The sequence below is a fragment of the Calypte anna genome, chromosome 2 (assembly GCF_003957555.1).
Source record: "Calypte anna isolate BGI_N300 chromosome 2, bCalAnn1_v1.p, whole genome shotgun sequence".
NCBI lineage: Eukaryota > Metazoa > Chordata > Aves > Apodiformes > Trochilidae > Calypte > Calypte anna.
The window spans coordinates 85,831,052-85,849,637 of NC_044245.1; the positions used below are offsets into that span (position 1 = coordinate 85,831,052).

The 18,586-nt window shown below is 37.5% G+C and overlaps 1 protein-coding gene across 1 annotated transcript in view; it reads right to left on the minus strand.

Moving 5' to 3' along the window:
• Nucleotides 1-266: 266 nt before the first annotated feature.
• The window catches only part of MOCOS (molybdenum cofactor sulfurase), a 217,020-nt gene continuing 198,700 nt past the window's right edge, over nt 267-18,586 (minus strand). The window contains exons 11-15 of the mRNA XM_030446400.1: nt 14,747-14,871; nt 14,064-14,169; nt 11,326-11,452; nt 8,526-8,630; nt 267-1,469 (exon numbers count right to left, since the gene is read on the minus strand). Coding sequence (XP_030302260.1) covers nt 1,323-1,469; nt 8,526-8,630; nt 11,326-11,452; nt 14,064-14,169; nt 14,747-14,871 — 610 coding nt within the window. The 3' untranslated portion in view covers nt 267-1,322. The remainder of the gene's footprint in view (nt 1,470-8,525; nt 8,631-11,325; nt 11,453-14,063; nt 14,170-14,746; nt 14,872-18,586) is intronic.

The window sequence follows — 18,586 nt, forward strand, 5'->3', positions numbered from 1 at the left end:
AATGGATGTAGAACAGCTATTATAAGAGAATTTCCTCTTCCAAAAGGAATTCCTAGAAGCATGAAATTGCCCTGTGACTGACTGGACATATTTTATGGGTCATAAAACATGTGGCCTCAGTGTGTTCAGTCTTGCATTACAAGACCTTGCATGTGGTAGTTTGGTTGGAGGTTTTCTTTGGTTGTTGTTTGTTTTGTTTTGTTTTGTTTTTTCTGTAGTTGCTTTCTCCCCTCCACCCCTTCTTTTTCTTTTCTGCCCCCTGTGTGGCTTTATTTATTTATTGATTTTCATGTTAATTCATACTTGAGACTAGAGTCCTAGGTTTCAGACATTTGCTCTCAGAAATCAGAAAGCATGAGTTATATTCCAGAGTAGGGAACTCAAAAGCCTTTTAAGAAGGATGTTACCAAATACACAAATAGTAAGGAAAAAAAAAAGTACTTAGGCCTGTTTGTATGGAGAAGCATTATAACTTTCAAGAGTTCCCTTAAGTGGCTATCAGAGGCTGCCGGGGATAAACAAAGTTTGCATAGACAGAAATACTCTATTAGCTGAAAATCCTCCAATTAAAAAAGATATGTCATCATTCACAAACATGGAAGGAACAAGTGCATGGGAAGTCATCACATAAAATAAATCAGATGGAAAAGCAGTAAATGGAAACAAGAGACAGAAGTTGAGAACAAATGGATGAAATTGCTTCACAGAGCATTTTTGTAGATGGCATACTGAATCTTCATAAATCTTTGTGTCTTTTTGGCATCCTCACATCATTTCCAAAGAGTGAGACACAAAGTTCCCAATAAGAGTTCCCTCTTCTCCAGTGCTTCCAGGTTGTCTGTGTATCACCTTTAGTTTCATTTTTGAAAAGCTGAATGGACTGCTGCTCTCATGCCACTCTCCCACTGTTCCCTTCCCACCCACGTTGTTTCTAAATCATGTCCTACATCCTCTCTCCCAATTGTGGTTTTAACAAAGCAACAGGAGGAAGTAGTGTATGGCTGTTTACTTTTTCTTCATTGAGATGTGGGTTTCTGACAATGATGTTGGGCTTGCTTTGGGAGTAAAACTTGATCAAACCTGTTGCATTCTGAAGCAATTGAGCAAAACAGAGTTATGGCTGCTGTAACCTAATCACAAGCAAAAACATGTAGGTGAGCTGTAATTATCAAGGGTTCTGCCATCTGATAACATTTATAGCAAACAGAAAATTAAGAGACACAAACCAGAAGCAAATGAGTGGAGCTTTTCCTTCTTTTTTGAATAACTGACTACTAACTTTTCCCTGGAGTTCCATACCAATCTCATCTCTGCCAGAGAATCTATCCTGAACATTTTTCTTCTCCAGATGCCGGGGGCTGAATTTCTGTATTCTCCTTCAGCACTGGAAGTACTTGAGACCCAACCAATAAAATATCTGGAAAGGATGAGTGCAAGGGCTGGTTCATCAGGTATATGCCAAAGTTTGTCTGAAAAAGGCAAAATATTTATTGAGAAGCAAGTAATCAGATCTATAGAGGATCTCACAACCCAGATATGTTTAGAAAAACAATGCTGCTTTAAGAGTAAGGAGGTATGTACTATCTCCATACAATTAAGAATATTTTAAGCTAATTAACTATAATAGAATGGTAAACAAAAGCTAACCTCATGCAATTCAAGAAAAATACCTTAAGTAAGTGGATAAATAATGTAGTATTTCATCATAAGTCCTATACTATCATGTATGTAATTTACACTCTCTCACAGTCTTGTCATTTAATGACTGTTCTGGCTTCTTGACAAATACAGGTCATAAATTATCACACATAAAGGCTAGGCAGCATGAGAATGCATGTACATTCAAACAGTGAAGAAAAGTCTTGCATTTTCTACCATGAATTATTCACTTTGTTAACAGAACTTTACCCTGTCTAGTGTTTGGGAATTTTCCTTCCTTTGTTTTTACAGATATTTTACAGAGAAGGTTCAAAAGTTTTGTTGTATTAGGACTACCACCTGTTATCTGTCACTACCTATGAAGCCATTCCACATAAATATTAGAAAGATGTGTCCTTGTGATACTGAGTAATAAAGAGGAACAGAATAACCAGTTCACCTTCTTACCATACAACCCTTCCAAGTACCAAAAAACTGATATATCTCCACTCTTATGTCTGTTAATCTTACCAGACAAATGTGGGTTGAATATTACAGTTGTAGCTGCCAACAGCTGGGTGTGATCTGGAAATGTCACAGTAAGAGATGGGTGTAGTTTTGCCATTTTGTTTTCCAGCAGTGGAGAATTTAGAAATCTTCAAGAAACAAGACCTGCAATCTCATAATAATGTCTTCCAAAGAATTAGATGACATTTAATTAAAGAAATATGCACAGTAAGAAATAAAAGAATGCTGAAGGCTATGTTAAATTGGTAATTCATTTGTAGACTTCAAATGTCTTTGTTCTTCAAACTGAGGACTCTGGAAATCCACTACTAATTTTGTTGTCGTTTTTCACATGTTTCAATAAAAAGTATTTTGTTTTGGTAGGCTGCATCCAAAATATACCATTTACTCTAAAGCATGAAGTAAATAAACATGCAAATTATATTAATTTGGTATTTCTGGAAAAAAAAAAAAGACAAAACTCTATTCTCCTTCTTCATTTCCTGATTACATTTACTGCCACTGTTCAGATCGATCATCTTGAAATTGAAGAAATTAGTTTTAAATCAGATTTAGTAAAAAATACTAGGTAAAAGGAATTGCCATACATTAAAAAATGGTTTTAGGTGAATGGTTTTAGGTACTTGACAGACTATAAAGGCAGTGTGTTTTCTCCTATTCTTGCAATGTATAATTAGATAGATCCAGTAATAAAGTGAAACGAAACAGCTTTTAGCCTCTGAAATATTAGTGAGAGGTAAAGCTGAGACAAACTCCCAAGAGAGATGCTGTAAAGCAGTGATCTACCCAAACACGCCCTCAGCCTCTGAAATTTGGCCCTTCTATTTCATTTGTAATCCTAAACATTATAAAGAAAAATAACTCTCAGTCAGAGTTTTTTTTCTCTATTCCTATTATTCCTTATTACCACTGGCATTTCACATATGTTGGGTATGAGCTGGCCTGGATCAGGCGTATCCAATTAATGACACTTTTTTGATACCTGTGACCATATTGGTGTCAACACTGGTGGACACCAAGCAGATCATTATGATCAGTGTTCTAGATCAACCATGATGCTAAAATAGTAACTGTTTAATTTAAAACACTAAATTATTTTTCCTAGTACCAAAAAGACAGCTGCCTTAATTTTGTTGTTTTAAAAAATTAAGTAATCATAAACCAGATATTATAAAATGAATATTAGTCCATCACACTTCACAAAGGAAGAAATTTTATAACTCATCCATGTAGCTAAACTTATTTGATACATGAGAAGGACTTATTTACACTTACTGTACTGACATCTTGATTTATCTCAAAATGAGACTAAAATAGATGTGGGCAGATAGTTCATTGTGGAGGAAAAACCCCACCTTACTAAGTATTTTAAACCACTCAAAATTATGTAAGAATAGGCATGTGTGAATACATCTTCAGGAGTTCTCAAATATTATTTATTCTGATTTGCTCTGATTTCGTATCTGAAGTCCTACAGTATTTTTTTTCAGTGTTGAGACTAGGTAGTGCCTAAGGAGTTTTCAAGGTGAAAACTTGATGGTATACTGATGGCATACTTATTCTGGTACTAATTCCTGCTTGGAATTGTTATCCTCTTTCTTTTGTGAATGTTCTGAAGAGCAAAATTCAGCTTGTGGTTTCCAGAATTTGATTTAATATCTTTTAAGTAATTTTCCTTGTTTTTTTCAATAATTATAAATATTGACTCAGCAAATACTGATAATAGTGTGCCTTCCCAAGTAACCACAAAATGTGCACCCTGCCATTTCAGCTGTTTCAAAAGAAAGATATAATGTAGAAATTGGCCTTTCTCACATTTCACTGTTGAAAAATGAGGCTTTCAGACACAGAGATTACAGCCTGCAGAGTTATTACAATGAACAGCATAATCTGTGCTGTTGATACCTCTTCCTGGCTTCAAGGGCAATATAATCTGCATGTAAACTCCCCAGAACCCACCAAGAACTGGGCAGGGAGTGATGGCCTGCGAGTTCTGTGGCTTTATCAGCTTGATCTTCTCTTGGCAGTAGGTGCCATCACTCTTATACTTCACAAGGAAAAAAACACTTGTAAAGCTTCTTGATTAGTAAAAAGCACAACACTTCACTGCTGGGAGAAAGATAAAACACACTTATTCTTGCCAACAGTGAATCATATGATAGTCATCACACTCACTTGAAGGAGGAGCTATAAAATGCTGTCATTCTTGCATGTTGTTTCAAGTACATTTACTGGATCAACAGTAACATCCACTGCTTAGATATCCACTGACAAAGAAATACACTAGGTGAAGTATCTTCTTTTGTAAGATAGAAGCCTGAGGTGCTACATCTGACAAAGACTGAGATGAGATGAGATGAGATGAGATGAGATGAGATGAGATGATGAGATGCCTTTAAACTACAGCACCTAAACAATCGATGAAGTCAGCCTAGCACTTGGTAGGGAAAATGCCCTGCTAGAATGTGTAAGAAGCATATCAATGACACTGCATGGTGAAACTTAGCTTTGGATGAATGAGTTTTGGATTCTGACCCTGGCTGTAGCTCTCAGCTGCCTTCTGCCAACAGATTAATTTACCTGTTCACATTTGCTCCTTTTATTCATACAATAACATAACCTCGTCCCATGCAAAGGTTTGAGAGAGACAATTATATTATTAAAACTGTATTTCTTTTTAAGTAAGGGTGCTTTATTAGCTCTGGATTCACCACTTACTAGTAAAACCTCACCAAATGGAAATTGGAATTATTCACTTTCAACATGCTGATTTTTCATATTGGAAAAAAGGGAAAACATCTAACTTGGTGTAAAAAACTATCACCTTGTTCTCTTGAAAATATCTTCACATCAGAATGTTTTCCTAAGGTTTGGTTTTCCTTCGTTCTACCTTAAATGAACACATTTTTTCAGTTCAGCCACCAATGAGAAAAGAGTACCATCTTATTCCAGAGGTCTATAAATTACAGCAGTCACTGTTTGCAAATGTTCCAGATCTTTGGATGAAAAGCATCACATAGTGTAAAGTCCTGAATTACTATGAAAATTGTCATAATGATGCATCAGATAAAAGAAGTAGTTTGCTATCCTTGCTAACATTTCAGTAAGCAATCTAAAGCAGGTGTCTAATTTTGCAGGGAAAGAAGCTCTCCCAAGGCACAAGGAGATACATAAAAGAGGATCAACAGCCTGCAGGAAAAATCACAAACCTTTTTAGTGGATGAGGGCATGTGCAAACATAATGGATTTCCCTTGATGTACCGCTATCCATACATTTATGCTGGGCCAGACTGCTAATGCAATTCCTTTTGCTACCTTGACAGCAAGTCCCAGCTTATAGCACTACAGCAAATCTTCCCTCAGGGCTACTGTTGGCATTAATTTATATCTGCAAAATGTAGAAGGGGAAGAATTCAATGTTCTCTCCTTTCTGTCCATGTGTGTTTTGCATTAGGTGGTGATGCATGTGAAACAGCATGTGGCCATTTTCATGCTCTTTGCTTAAAGTAGTTATCTAGTCTTTCAGAGTCTGCTGCAGCAACAGAGAGAGCTCTGTCACAGAAGGAGGGCTCGTTTTTCCTTTTCAGTCAAAAATTACAAAAGGAATCCTTAATGAGTGTTTCTTCAGAAATGATGGCAGCAGAGCTCAAGTTCACTTTGCAGAGGTGTTTGTGTTTCATTTTGAACAACATCCTAAGATATTACCTAAAGAGTAGCTGGATAGGTTTTAGGACACTGCTTTCCATTTAGCAGGAAACATGCAAATTGCTTATGTGGCTAATTACAGTAGCTGCTTCTGACTTTCAGCTGCAATCCATCTATGCAAAACCTCAATCCTTAAACTTGGAGCACCAGGTTGTCAGTCTCAGAGGGATGGAGAAAAATATGATTTCAGAAATAAGTATTGAACCACCTCTTAAAAGGCTTACTTTATTCAGCTCACTATTGAAGCTCATTGGCAGGGTTGTCATTTGAGCTTCCAGTTTGTTAGAGTTCAATACATTTCTCTGGGTTAGTGTTGTTGAAGAAACAAACCAAAATGCTAAATATTGACATCATGCTCTCTTGTTAAACATTTAGGATTTGCTGTCCATTCATATGTATCTTTAATGTCTGTAAATCAAGCAATTGCAACAGCCTTTCAAAAATATTAGTTCTCCCTGTACTGGGAAATTAGCTGAAATCTTATTTTGCTGCATTTGCTTTTGTAGTTCAAGTAGCATTATTGACAGCTGGGAACAAGCACTGATAAATTCTTCCACTGAAACTGTGTCTGATATAAAAAAAAAAAAAAAAAGAAAATGAAGTCTCTTATATGACTTCTTAACAGAAAAGTACATGCTAGAGACATGAGTCACCAAGGGATTAGCTGTGCAATTTAACACAGTCACATGAACTCAATGTTCTTTCTCCACTGTGAACTGTGAAAGGTTTGGAACATTGTCCTCTGCTAGGTCGGGTTAGCACACAGAAGATGCCATAGTCCTTGGGTGCCACTCCTTAGTAACCAGCTGGTGACCATAACTCCACGAATGACTTGCAGGAGGGATAGGTTCTGAGGTCTTCTCAGACCAGTTCAGGCACAACTACCAGTTCAAACTCTCTCTTTCAGCTGTCAAATTAACCCGGAGCCTTATGCAGAGCAGGGAGGGCTCTTCAGATCCCATCTGCTAGCAGTGCTGAAGGCTGGGAAAAGTAAATAAAAAGAAAAGCTGAAGGCCCAGTTCTTTGCAGCATGAATATCACTGCGCAGTTGAGGGAAGCAGAGCACTCCCCTGCTGTGAACAGCAGCACTATGCTCTGCAGTGCCTTGCCTTGCCAGACATCTTTTATCTGGCTCCAGGTTCTTCTCAAGAGGCTGGATTGCTCTCTTTGTTTGCCTGATTCTGTCTGAAGCAGTTATTTGGTTCTAGGAGTGCTTGTATCAAGAAAATCTTTGCATTGCTGAGCTGATCAGAATGAAAGTGAAGCTCATCGCTGCTGCAGCAAACGTGCAGAAGATTCTTTGCCTTGCCTAAGAATCTGTGTCCTGGGTAAGGTTTTGATGCCATTTGAGAGGGTCCCTGAAGAGTGTGTTTTTCTTCTACGGAGGATTCAAGTCATAATCCAGTAAAACCCACGTGGGTAGAGAAAGTCCTCTGCATACACATCCCATGTGGCATCTGTGCAGAATCCCCCTCTCAGGAGTGTCAGAATGTGCTCTAAAGTGTCCCAGCTGTTCCAACTCTGGTTCACCTTTACCTGCAGAGGGCTTCTGTCCTCAGACTACCCACCCTGGCCAGGGGCTCATCTCATAAAGGCACATGTATTCTGGAGATCTACGTGTCAGAGATTGCTGTGCAACCTTAAGCCATCTCAGGTCAGAGGGAAGCTGTGCCTGGACAGCCTGTCCCCATCTCACTCTGCACCAGGCATTTGATTCCCAGACAGACTCAGCAGGGCTATTCACCAAGGATAACATTCACTGAAAATGTAGCCCTTTGTTTGCTTAATGAGTCACTGAGACAAATCAATTTATTATTTTTTTCCCCCAAACAAAGAATGCATTATTTGTAACTTGTTTGTGCATCGTTTGGGTGAATACTTTTCAATCTATTTGTTACTGCTTTGCCTCTGTGCTGTGCCCAGTCTCTGGTGTTTGGCTGATACTGAGGAGGCTTCTGAGCCCCAACTGGCTGACAAACTTTTACAACAGAATTTTAATTAACAGGAAGCAATTAATTTAGAGTAAGGATTTTCAGCTAAATCAATACTTATGAGGAGACTGGTCAAGCTTTTTGGATTGCCAAACTGTCTAGCCACCCTCTGAGCTATTGCCATTCCAAGAAGCAATTCAACCTTAGGAAGAATGGCTCCAAATGGATGTTTTTATTTCACACTTATTCTCCAGTCACTTTCTTAATCAATTACTCTCCACTTTGGCTATATTCACATTTGCTCCCTTTTTTCTGCTAAGTAGTTTCTCACAGTAAGAATGAAGTCTAGTCTTACAAGCAAACTGTATCATTTCAAACACTGATTTTTCTGCAGATTTCTTTTCTTCAATGACATCAGCACATCAGCTCGTGTTTTTCAAGACCAAAATAAACACATTGTAAAGCAGCACATACTGAATAAAAGCAAGCATAGCAAAAAATAATACATCTTAATAGTCAATTTCTGAATAAAAAATACGTTGAACATTTATGGAGATAAATCGTGTCATATCTGGGTTGTCAGTGCATCCTCTTTAATGAAAAAACAAAAGGTAATTATCAGATAATAACCTAATTTGAATGTTCTCTCAGCAGATATTTCACTCTACAATGCAATGGAGTCACTAGATCCTTTATACAGCTATTTTGAAGTATTGTACTGACCTTTCTGCCTCTGGTAGCAGACAGAGACTGCAGAAATTCTTTGTTTCGTTCCCCGGACTGTTGATCAATGCAGATTATTTGACATCTGCTACATGGACCTACAACCTGAAATTTCAGTTAAATAAGGTTGACAGCTGTATATCAAGGCAGTACAACACAAAGCATTACAAGTTTTTGACCATCATAATATCTTAAAAACATAACTTCAATATATTTTTCCTGTGTTCTTTTATGCTTTAATTATGTAAAAGGTCAGGCCTGTTCACCTAATACAGGTATATTTTCAAAGGGTATACTTGGGAAGGTCTCACTGAGTTTTAAATTTACTTTTTCTTTTCTTCTTTTCAGGAAAACTTTCCCACAGACAGAATCTGAGAAATCCAAAATATTTACATGTTTGTATTTCCTGATGGCTTCACTTCATCTATGTGCTCTCAGGGTTATTTGCCCAAAGGGGAACTGAATACAAAATTAAGATAGCACTAAGGATTTAACCCAAGGAGGATTTTTTTTTAGTTAAACTATAAGGGTTTGGTTTACATTGTTTCAAGGCAGCTGAAGTACACAATATCCTGTATTCTTTCTTACAGACATAGAACTTACAGACAATTAGAATGCAAGATGTGAATTTTCCCAAGTTGAGCTAAACAGAAGGAATGAGAACATCTAACATCATACAGAGCATGGTTCTTGAAGCTAATTCTTGTTTGAACTAGAGTGTGTTTTTAGGGAAAAAATGTACTGAATTTCTTCTTACCTTTTAAGCAATTGACATTGAGAAGAAAGCAATGTTCCAGTTCCCTTCAGTATTGTAACCTGAACTTTAGCAAAGCTCTACGTTATAGACACTGTCTTAACAGTGTCTCAAAATACATATTCAACTTTTGTAAAATATGTCATACATTCCAAATAATGCAAATAATTAAACCTGACACTGGAAACATTTTTACACGCTGATCTGAACTGCTACTTCAGTTCTTTGAGATACATCTAGAACTGCTTGTACAACTCTTCAGTGTAATCATCAAAACCATACATTTGGCTCCGTTTTTTCAGATGATTTTCCACAGCTTTAATAATTTATTAAAGGAACAAGAAAACAAGACAGAAGATGAAATATTTTTCCTTGCTTTGCTTTGTTTAACAGCTTCTTCAGTCATTTTCCTGGCATTGAGTACCATTAACATAATTTCTGTTGTTCCTAAATCAGTATCCGAATAAAGACCTAGCAGGGACTGGAAAAGACAATGCAAGTTGCATAAAGTTTTCTATTTTCATCTTGCATTCCTAGAGTATTTCAATGATAGTAACAGCAGTGCCTTTTTACTCTGTAATTTTGCAGCATCTTCTAGAACAAGATCCTGAGCTGAGATCCCTAGCCTTCAACAAGCTATACACCGAGGATTTTGTCCTCATCTCCTTCCTGAAATTTTTTTTCCTGTTTTCTTTAACGTATAGATTACTGATCAATATACACCATAAGAAGAGAGTAGATGTCATAGCTTCCACCCTTATTGAAAAAATGGACTCTACATTTCTTACTGTATGCTGACCAGAAATAAACAGGAGTGATCTATTGCAGCTTCTAGATCTGACCATAGCACTTTTATTATTCAGACCTTTATTATCATCCCAAAGGAACCAATGCATAAGCCACTTTCACATCTTAGGCAATGGAACATGTAATATATGTGTAACTGATTCCCCTAGGTTTCATATATAGCTTCTCCATGGATATTTTGTTGGAATTTTTCTCAAAAAAAATGTATTTGCCAACAAAGTCTAACTCTTCTGTATTTCCTCTACAGCACAAAGCACATTATCTTGTCAGATATGATCTGAAGCATAAAATACATAAAAATCCTATCAGACTAGTGTTAGAAACATCTTTAATAAACACCAAGACAAAATGTGTATAGAATCACAGAATTGCCGTGGTTGGAAAAGACCTCTAAGGTCCATCAACCCAAAAAGGAAAAAAAAAAAAAGAAAGAAGAGAAAAAAAAGTAAAAAAAAAAAAAAAGGAAAAAGAAAAAAGAAAAAGAAAAAAAGGAATAAAAAAAAAAAGGAAAAAGAAGAAAAAAAAAGAAAAAACCCCCACCATCCCAGTACAGCATGTCCTGAAGTGCCTCATCTACATGTTTTTTGAATACCTCCAGGGATGGTAACTCCATCACCTCCTTGGGCAGCCCATTCTAGTTCCTGACTACTCTTTCAATAAAGAAATTCTTCCTAATATCTAGTCTAAACCTCCCCTGGTGGAACTTCAGGCCTTTTCCTCTGGTACTATGGTTACTTACTTGGGAGAAGAGGCCAACACTCAGGTCCCTACAACCCCTTTTCAGTTAGTTGTAGAGAGCAATAAGGTGAGGGCAATAGACAACAGGGAAATAGGCAGTGATTATTCACTAATATGCAGTCTTTTGGCAGTAATCCAAGGTTGTATTTGGACAATTATTCTTAACAAGCAAACAGCATTGTCTCATGTCATGCTGGCTAAATACTCCCAACTGTCTCAAAACAGTAATCATTTTCCACTGAGTTGGGTAGAGGTGGGAAATGCTATGAAATATGAAATAAAAAAAGCCATGGAGAAATATGTCAAAACCTCTCAATTATATTAAAGCATGTTTGCCACAGGCCACAGCATGGTTGGTTTTTTTTACACGCTTCATGAATTTCATCTGCACAAACTGCACTGGTCATGTTCCAGTTAAAAGCCTGTGAAAATTGCTTTGTATATAGGGGTTAAAATACTTTGTGACAGACTGGGAATAGCACAAGGGAGATGAGTTCACACCTGGAATCGCAGAGCACCAATTGAAATCTCAGCCCACTCTTCTTCTTCAAAGGCCTCTGGTGCACTGATGACAATGTTAGCACGGAAACGTTGGATTAATTCCTCTAATTCCAATGGTTTTTCCAATCTGTTTCACAGAACAGAGAGAGAGAGAAAAAAAAAAAAGTTTATTAACTAGTTCTGCATTAGATATTTGTGGTATAAGAATCTAGTGGCCAATATGATTCAGCAAATGTTTCTCCAGAATACCTGTTTTATTACAAAGTAATAAAAATACAGACCAAGTTTTATTACAAAGGCTATGAAAATGGCACAAGCTGTTCAACTACAACCTGTAAACCTTCAACTACAATTTGTAATCCCTCAACTATAGTTTGTAATCTTCTGGTTGGTTTCTTCAGAGGTGTAATTTGGAACTGTGAAGTAGGTATGAAAGCATGTGGGCAGGGAATTGTGAACAGTGCACATGAGAAAATTTATTAGTTAGCAAATATAAGGCTAATGCTAGCAAATGAAAAGGTCTTTTGAGTTAGCAATAATTTCACTCATAAAATGCTTCTCAAAAGAAGGCATATAGAAACTTATTCTGCATATGCTGCAATAGCAAAAGGGACAAAACACCTCAGATGCTGCAGGTGAAAACAACCATTAAAAGCATTTTATGAGAGAATGCATTCCTCACATTATTATTATTATTTGCCTTCTGGATGCACCAGATTCACCAAATGACAGGTGTTTTGAAAAAAAAAATTAATTTCTGTGTGGTGATATCTCCACCTCTTTACAAGCATTTGGACTGTCAGAGTGTAGATTTGTGTCAGTGCAGAGAACACACATGAGGCAGACAGAGCAGCAGACTGCATACAAATATCAGTAATCTGGCTGTACCTTTGAACTGTCATACTTTACTTCTAAAGGAGAACTTGACCAGTACTAGAAAAAAGACAGCCCTAAAATTTGCAAGGGAGTTCTCTCAGTAGCATGGTTAGTGGGGAAGAACACTTCTTTTTGTACTAGCTATTATGGACATGAAGAGCTTCCAATATTCCATCAGCTGTGGTCTTACAGCTTTGGGATATGACACCCTACAGCAGAAATCTGGGTAAGCAGTGAAAAGAGATGCTACTGTCCTGAAAAAAAAAATTAAAAAGGCCATACAGTTTAAAACATGTGTTATTTAAAATGAGGAAAAATGTGCAAAATCAAAGCACAGGGAAAACTGTTCACATCAAGCAGTCTTGGCAGAGGGATTTTATTTAAAATAGTCTCCAGCACCCTAAGGAAGCAGTGCATGGCTGAACAGTTCTCCAACCTGGGCTGCAGAATGGGAAGCAAGATGTTTCTTGGGCATAATGGCAACTACACTAATATCTGGAATTTTCTCTGAAGAAAAGATTATCAAACCTAATTGTACTGAAAAACATTGGATGCAAAATCATTGGATCATCTGACACTGTATGTTTTATAAAAATTCCCTGTTCTCCTTCATCCTCACTTGCCGGTCCTCTTCTTTGCACTCAGATCCTGTTACTGGAAGGTTCATCTCACCATGGAAAAAACCCAATCTGAGCGGGGGATGCCTGTGAGTGTTGGCCTCCCAAGCAAATGTAACAAAACCAGACAAGCCTCAAAATAAGGCACTATGACTAAGAAAGAGTAGGCTAAACAGCTGAGGGGCTCTGATTCAAACTTTTTCCAGGCATTTTTTTCCAGAGGAGCACTGCCATGACATATTAAAATTGCCCAACTGCCTTCTAATGAAAAAAAGCCCTCAGGTAAAGTGAGCTTCAGAGGTCTGTAGTGATGTTTCATTTCAGTCACTGGTTTTAAATCCTGAAGCTACACAAGTACCCTTCTTACAACTATGTATAAATACATACACATACATGTATATATATATGTGTGTGTGTATATATATATATATATATATTTCTCCTCTACTCAAACCAGGAATTTCAGTGCAGAGAACGTTTGGTAGGTGACTAAGATGAGAGAAGATGATTCCAAGCAGAGGCAGGGAAGTTTGGTGACACAGGAAAAGGGGGCTCAGGGACAAATACCAGGGGTATGGGATAAACAGCTTTGATGCAGGCCTTGGAGGCAGATTGTCTCTGGAATTTGAGCCTGAGCTACTTATATTCAAGAAATAGCAACTTTCAATTGTCAGCATATGAAAATTTGGTCGGTAATGGGTTCCTTGTCCTTGAATTATGGTTGGCTGTTACATTTGCTGCTTCTCTCTCCCACTTATGTACAAGTAAAGCTACATTCATTTAAGAAATGAAATTAACCCACTCCTGCAAGCACTTTAATAATATTTTTGTTGTTAGTGTTTTCTGTAAATTTCAATCCTTCCCGTAGGAAAGAAATAGTTCAATAGTAGCAAGATTTTGTATTTTCACCTGCCAGATTATTTATGTTGAGAAAACCTAGTTATCCTTGTCCTTCCCACAAACAGAAGTTGGCTGGTTCCCAACAGTCTCCTGCCACCAAATAATTTCACAATAACTTCTTTAAGTTTCCTGATGACAGCTGGCAGAAAGATTATGTTCAAGCACTTAGCCCAAATTTTCATGTCATACAGTAATGGATAATTACTCCACCTCAGTGCCTACATATTTTTTAACACTGAAAAGTAACTATGTCTACATTTCCAGATAAAAAAGTAATATTGCATCTTATGGAATGATTCTTAGAATCCAAGACCACCAAGACATTTGGAGGCAGAAGGATCTTACCTTGCAGAAATATGTTCTTTCAGCTGCCGAATGCTTGAAGCATTAATCAGGAGGTATTGTGCTTCGTTCACAAGAGAGAGTGAGATGTTTGTAGCAGATGCCAGACCTAAAAAAATGAATCCAGTATTCTAAAATGAGAATTAAATATCAAGATGATTGTACTAGTAATTTCACCTCATCCTTCCTTTGACCTTTTATTAAATCTCAATAAAAAAATTATTCACTCCACGCCAGACAATAAGGAAAGATTAAAAGAATTCACTCAAACCTATAAGTGATAATGATGCAATGCACTTAGAAACTGAGCTGAGATTTTACCAAATTTGAAAAACAATTTACAGTCTGTCTATAGATTTTTTATTCTCTTTCTATTTGATACTCTTTATAATGAAATGTCTAAGAATAAATTATTTTAATAGATTTTTTGTTATAATCTTTCAAAATGATCATACAGTTTCCAGACAAAATCAGGGTCATGATGATAAAAACCCCTGTCTGGTGTAGTGAACAGAAGGGCAGCATAAACACAGTTTGGGTAGAAATGCACCCTTTGAAACCTACTGGGTCAATACTGAAAGACTCTTTCACCTTTTATCAGGGTAATTAGATAATCAGCATGAAATTTGTGAGCCTGATGTTTACTAAGGGAGGAGTCACAACTATTTTTAAGAATGACAACAGACCTTTAGTGTTTTTCTGCTGTGACCTGTTTTTCACATCTGAACATTGTCTTATCAAGCGACATGGACGACCAAGAAACAAAGAGAACCAGGCAGCAATTCTTTCTCCACAGTCATATGTTTTCACCCTGTTATGAGAAAAGAGGGACTCAGCAAAATTTGATTGCCAAAACATTAATTTGCAGAACTGAAGATGAAAACAAACATGTTTATTCTGCTTTTTCCAATACAAAATACATATTCAGCAATCTCTGATGACTGATAAAACAGAGACGGGAAGTTCTCAGCTTACTTTGTTAGTCTTGAAATTAATATTCACAAGATCTAATTTAGTTTTGTACAGAAAATTACTGTGGAATAAAGGATTAAATAACACTCAAGACTGACTGAAGTACACTGAATGGTAGCCTATGTTACACTATTACAATACAGTATCATGAAAATGTTATTCCCTGATCTGTGCTTTTTACTAAAACAAAGAGGATTAATCTGAGTTGAATTTAAGATTGCCTCACTGTGCCACACTGTATGTGCTTTTTAATGACTCCATAAGGTACAATGATATTAATTCTGTAATTTAATTAATTTAATTCAGACTCTACACATTAAAAGATATGTCTCCACTAGCAAAGACCAAGTATCTCTGTATTAAAGATGGTTTCCATTACTAGAAAATTGTCTAGTGAGTTATGCAAGGCTGGCAATAGATTTGCCTTCTTTATCTGGATGTAATCTCTCCTAGAAGGATTTTGAGATCATCTCAGTTCAGGGAGGGCATAGATCAGACCACTGGGAAGTGGTCCTATTTTCAATTAGATTCCTCAGCCCTGGATAATCCTAACTTCTCACAGAAAGTACTTGTGGTTTCTCCTCACAGCTAATGGAAAGAGGTTAAGTAGTTCCCATCTGTATGAGACTTCAGGATGAGATGACATACAGTAGACAAGTGAAATCAAAGAGATTTTATAATCTTGCAGGGATTAGGTATCTCCTCACACTCTGAATTTTGATCGTGTGCACAGCTCTGCATCCCTCTCCCCAGTCCGAGGCTGGACTGATGCCAACAACAGCTGCATCTACCCAGTCATGTCCTAGAACTGAAATGAAACTCTGGTATTTGGAGATGCAGGCATTGTGGCAAGAAATAAGGGTAAAAAGGCAAGATTCCATGTAGCGGGAAGAGCCTTTCTTGCTCCTGAGGCTCGATGAGCTGCCAGCCTCTCCATTGCCTCGCACAGAGTGAGCCCTAGCTCTGTGGGTGTGTGTCCCACCTTTATTGGCCCCCTGGTCTTGCTCATGCCCAATAGGGGGCCTGTCCTAACCAGGCACAGGTGGACTCACACCCACTCTTTGGCAACTCGAGGCACCTGGTTTATCTTGTTTCTCTACAACTCCATGTGAGATTCTAAGCTGAGTGGCTCTTTTGTTGTTGCTGATGGCTGTGTTAGGGAGAATGTTGCTGCTGAGAAGGCATGAATCTTCCAGGGTAACTGTGCAGGTGAAATAGATTCCTCAAATATGTTTTCTCACCAAACAGAAGTGGAAAATTTAAATTATATGCTGACCCAATTACCTCTAGAAGCCTTCTGGGGCTTAATACTGCATAAATTAGGATCAAAATATTGTCCTCTTTATTTGCTTACCATTTTGAGCCACAGTGGCTGAATTAGAGACACATACCATTCTTAGCATTTCATCAGATGTCACCACATACTTTTGTCTTCAGAGACTCCAATGTTTTCCAATTGTTTTCCTTTAGTATTAGACAGTTTTCTGAGCAAGTACCATCATCTCAAGGTCTTATTCAAAGTCCTTGTGTTGTAGCTCAATTCTATTTGTTTTCTGGTTATGTTCATCTTTGTTGAGTATTACTTTACATCTGTCAGCATTACGTTTCATTTGGCACATGTCAGACAATTTATAAAGAAAGGCCTAGTGCTCAGATTTTACTTGCTCTTTGCCTTGAGTTCCCCACTCATCTTCTTACTATGTCACCTAGCTTCACCTTAGAGCTGGTCCCTCTAGCTAGGTAATTTATAGAACAAGGACAGCTGAAGTCTGAATATTGATCCCAAGGGATGCAATTCACACATTTATTCACAACAGTCTCAGTTCACATTGCTCTTAACTACACCTTTGTCTCCTGATACCCTTCCTTTGACCTTTTTGATATTGTGGCCCTCTCAAAAGGAGGCTGTGTTAGAGCAGAGCACCAATCTTAAATATTTAGTCTTCTACAACACTGATAACCATACCATCACTAGCTTCTATTTACATCTGTCCATTGTTGGATATTATATAGAAAGCCATACTGCTCTGATAAGAACAGCACATGCTGATGGACAGCCTCTGCTGAGATGAAGGCTAACAATGATGAACTGTTTCACAAGGCAAACTTGGGCTCATTAAACTTTTGTGGCTGTGGTGAAATGAAACTTCCTCATCTGACTGCAGATTCTACATCACATGTGTTTCTCAGCTGTATCAGGGTAAATTCAGACTAACCTAAATCAGAGAATCTGAGAGCAGAATTAATAGATGGAAAATGCCTTTGTAGAGATTTCTCTTGAAATGCCTTTGAACAAAGACTTTTGGTCCCATTGTTGACCTCAGACATTTTGCAGAAAAGACCCTTGGCTACAAATCGCCTCCTGTCCTGCTGCAAGGCCCTGTTTTGCTCCTGTTTCCACTTCTTGAGAACCTGCCATCAGCACTATTGGATGTCTGAGCAGTTTGGGAGCCTCATCAATGTAGTTTATATAATCTGCCTTGTGTTCTTCTTTGCTTATTTGCTAATCACAGTCCACTCTCTGCAATTTGTCTTCCATCTCCCCTTTCTTTGTCATTTCATCCTTTTCTTCCCCTTCAGAACTCTTAATCAGTTTCCCATGAAAACTTCCTATTTCATACATTAAAAACAACAGTCAAAGTCAGAAAGACAAGATACAATAAATAGTATGGCAGCCAATTATATGCACACAGAGAGAAAGATAACCTAGGCTATTTTAGACCCTGTAATAGATGAGCTAACCATGGGGAGGCTAAGGATGAGTCAACACTAAGGGAAATGGGACAGATGGTTAAAACAAATGACTCTTGGGTGAATTCCACCACCTGAGTTAAATACACTTTTGAGAAAAAAATCCTCTTTATTACCTGAATAGTTAGAAAAGAAGAAGATAATTTCTTTCATGGTTCCGTGGGGAAAATGGCCAGGTTTCTCTTGGTTTGTTTATATGTTATTCTCAAAGAAGCAAATGTAGAGGGTTACAAAGAATTCATATACCTTAGTTAAAAGATGTAAATCTGTATGTGGCCCTTCTAGTTGGATTAACCAAGATATTCAGTGAAAAGAAACAGTAGATAATGCAAATGTACTTCAGAAAGGCACTTGATACACTGCCACTTGGAAAACTTAATGAGACTGGGAAGTACTTAGAAAATATGATGGATAAACACTTAAGTTCACTGATAGGAAATTAATCTATGCATAATGTTATATTTCACTGAAGTGGTATACCTCTTGATTGGAGTTTATGTTATTCCACATTCTCACCTGTAATAGTTCCAAGATTGTTAAGGGGACATTGATCAACATGAGTGGTCAAAACAATATTAGAAAGGGTTGTAAATATGGGAAACTGTTTATTTCTTCCTCAGCAGAAATAGAACTGCCTCAGCAGGTTGTAGCAATTTTGAATCTGCACAGCATGAAATGGGCCAAGCTACCAGCATCCTTACTGTCAAATGAAAGAAACAGAGTCATGTTGAGGCCCCCAGCTGGCATTTAAAAGTAGCTGGAGACACCTTTCCCTTTTCTCATCCTTGCAGCAAGTGAAACAA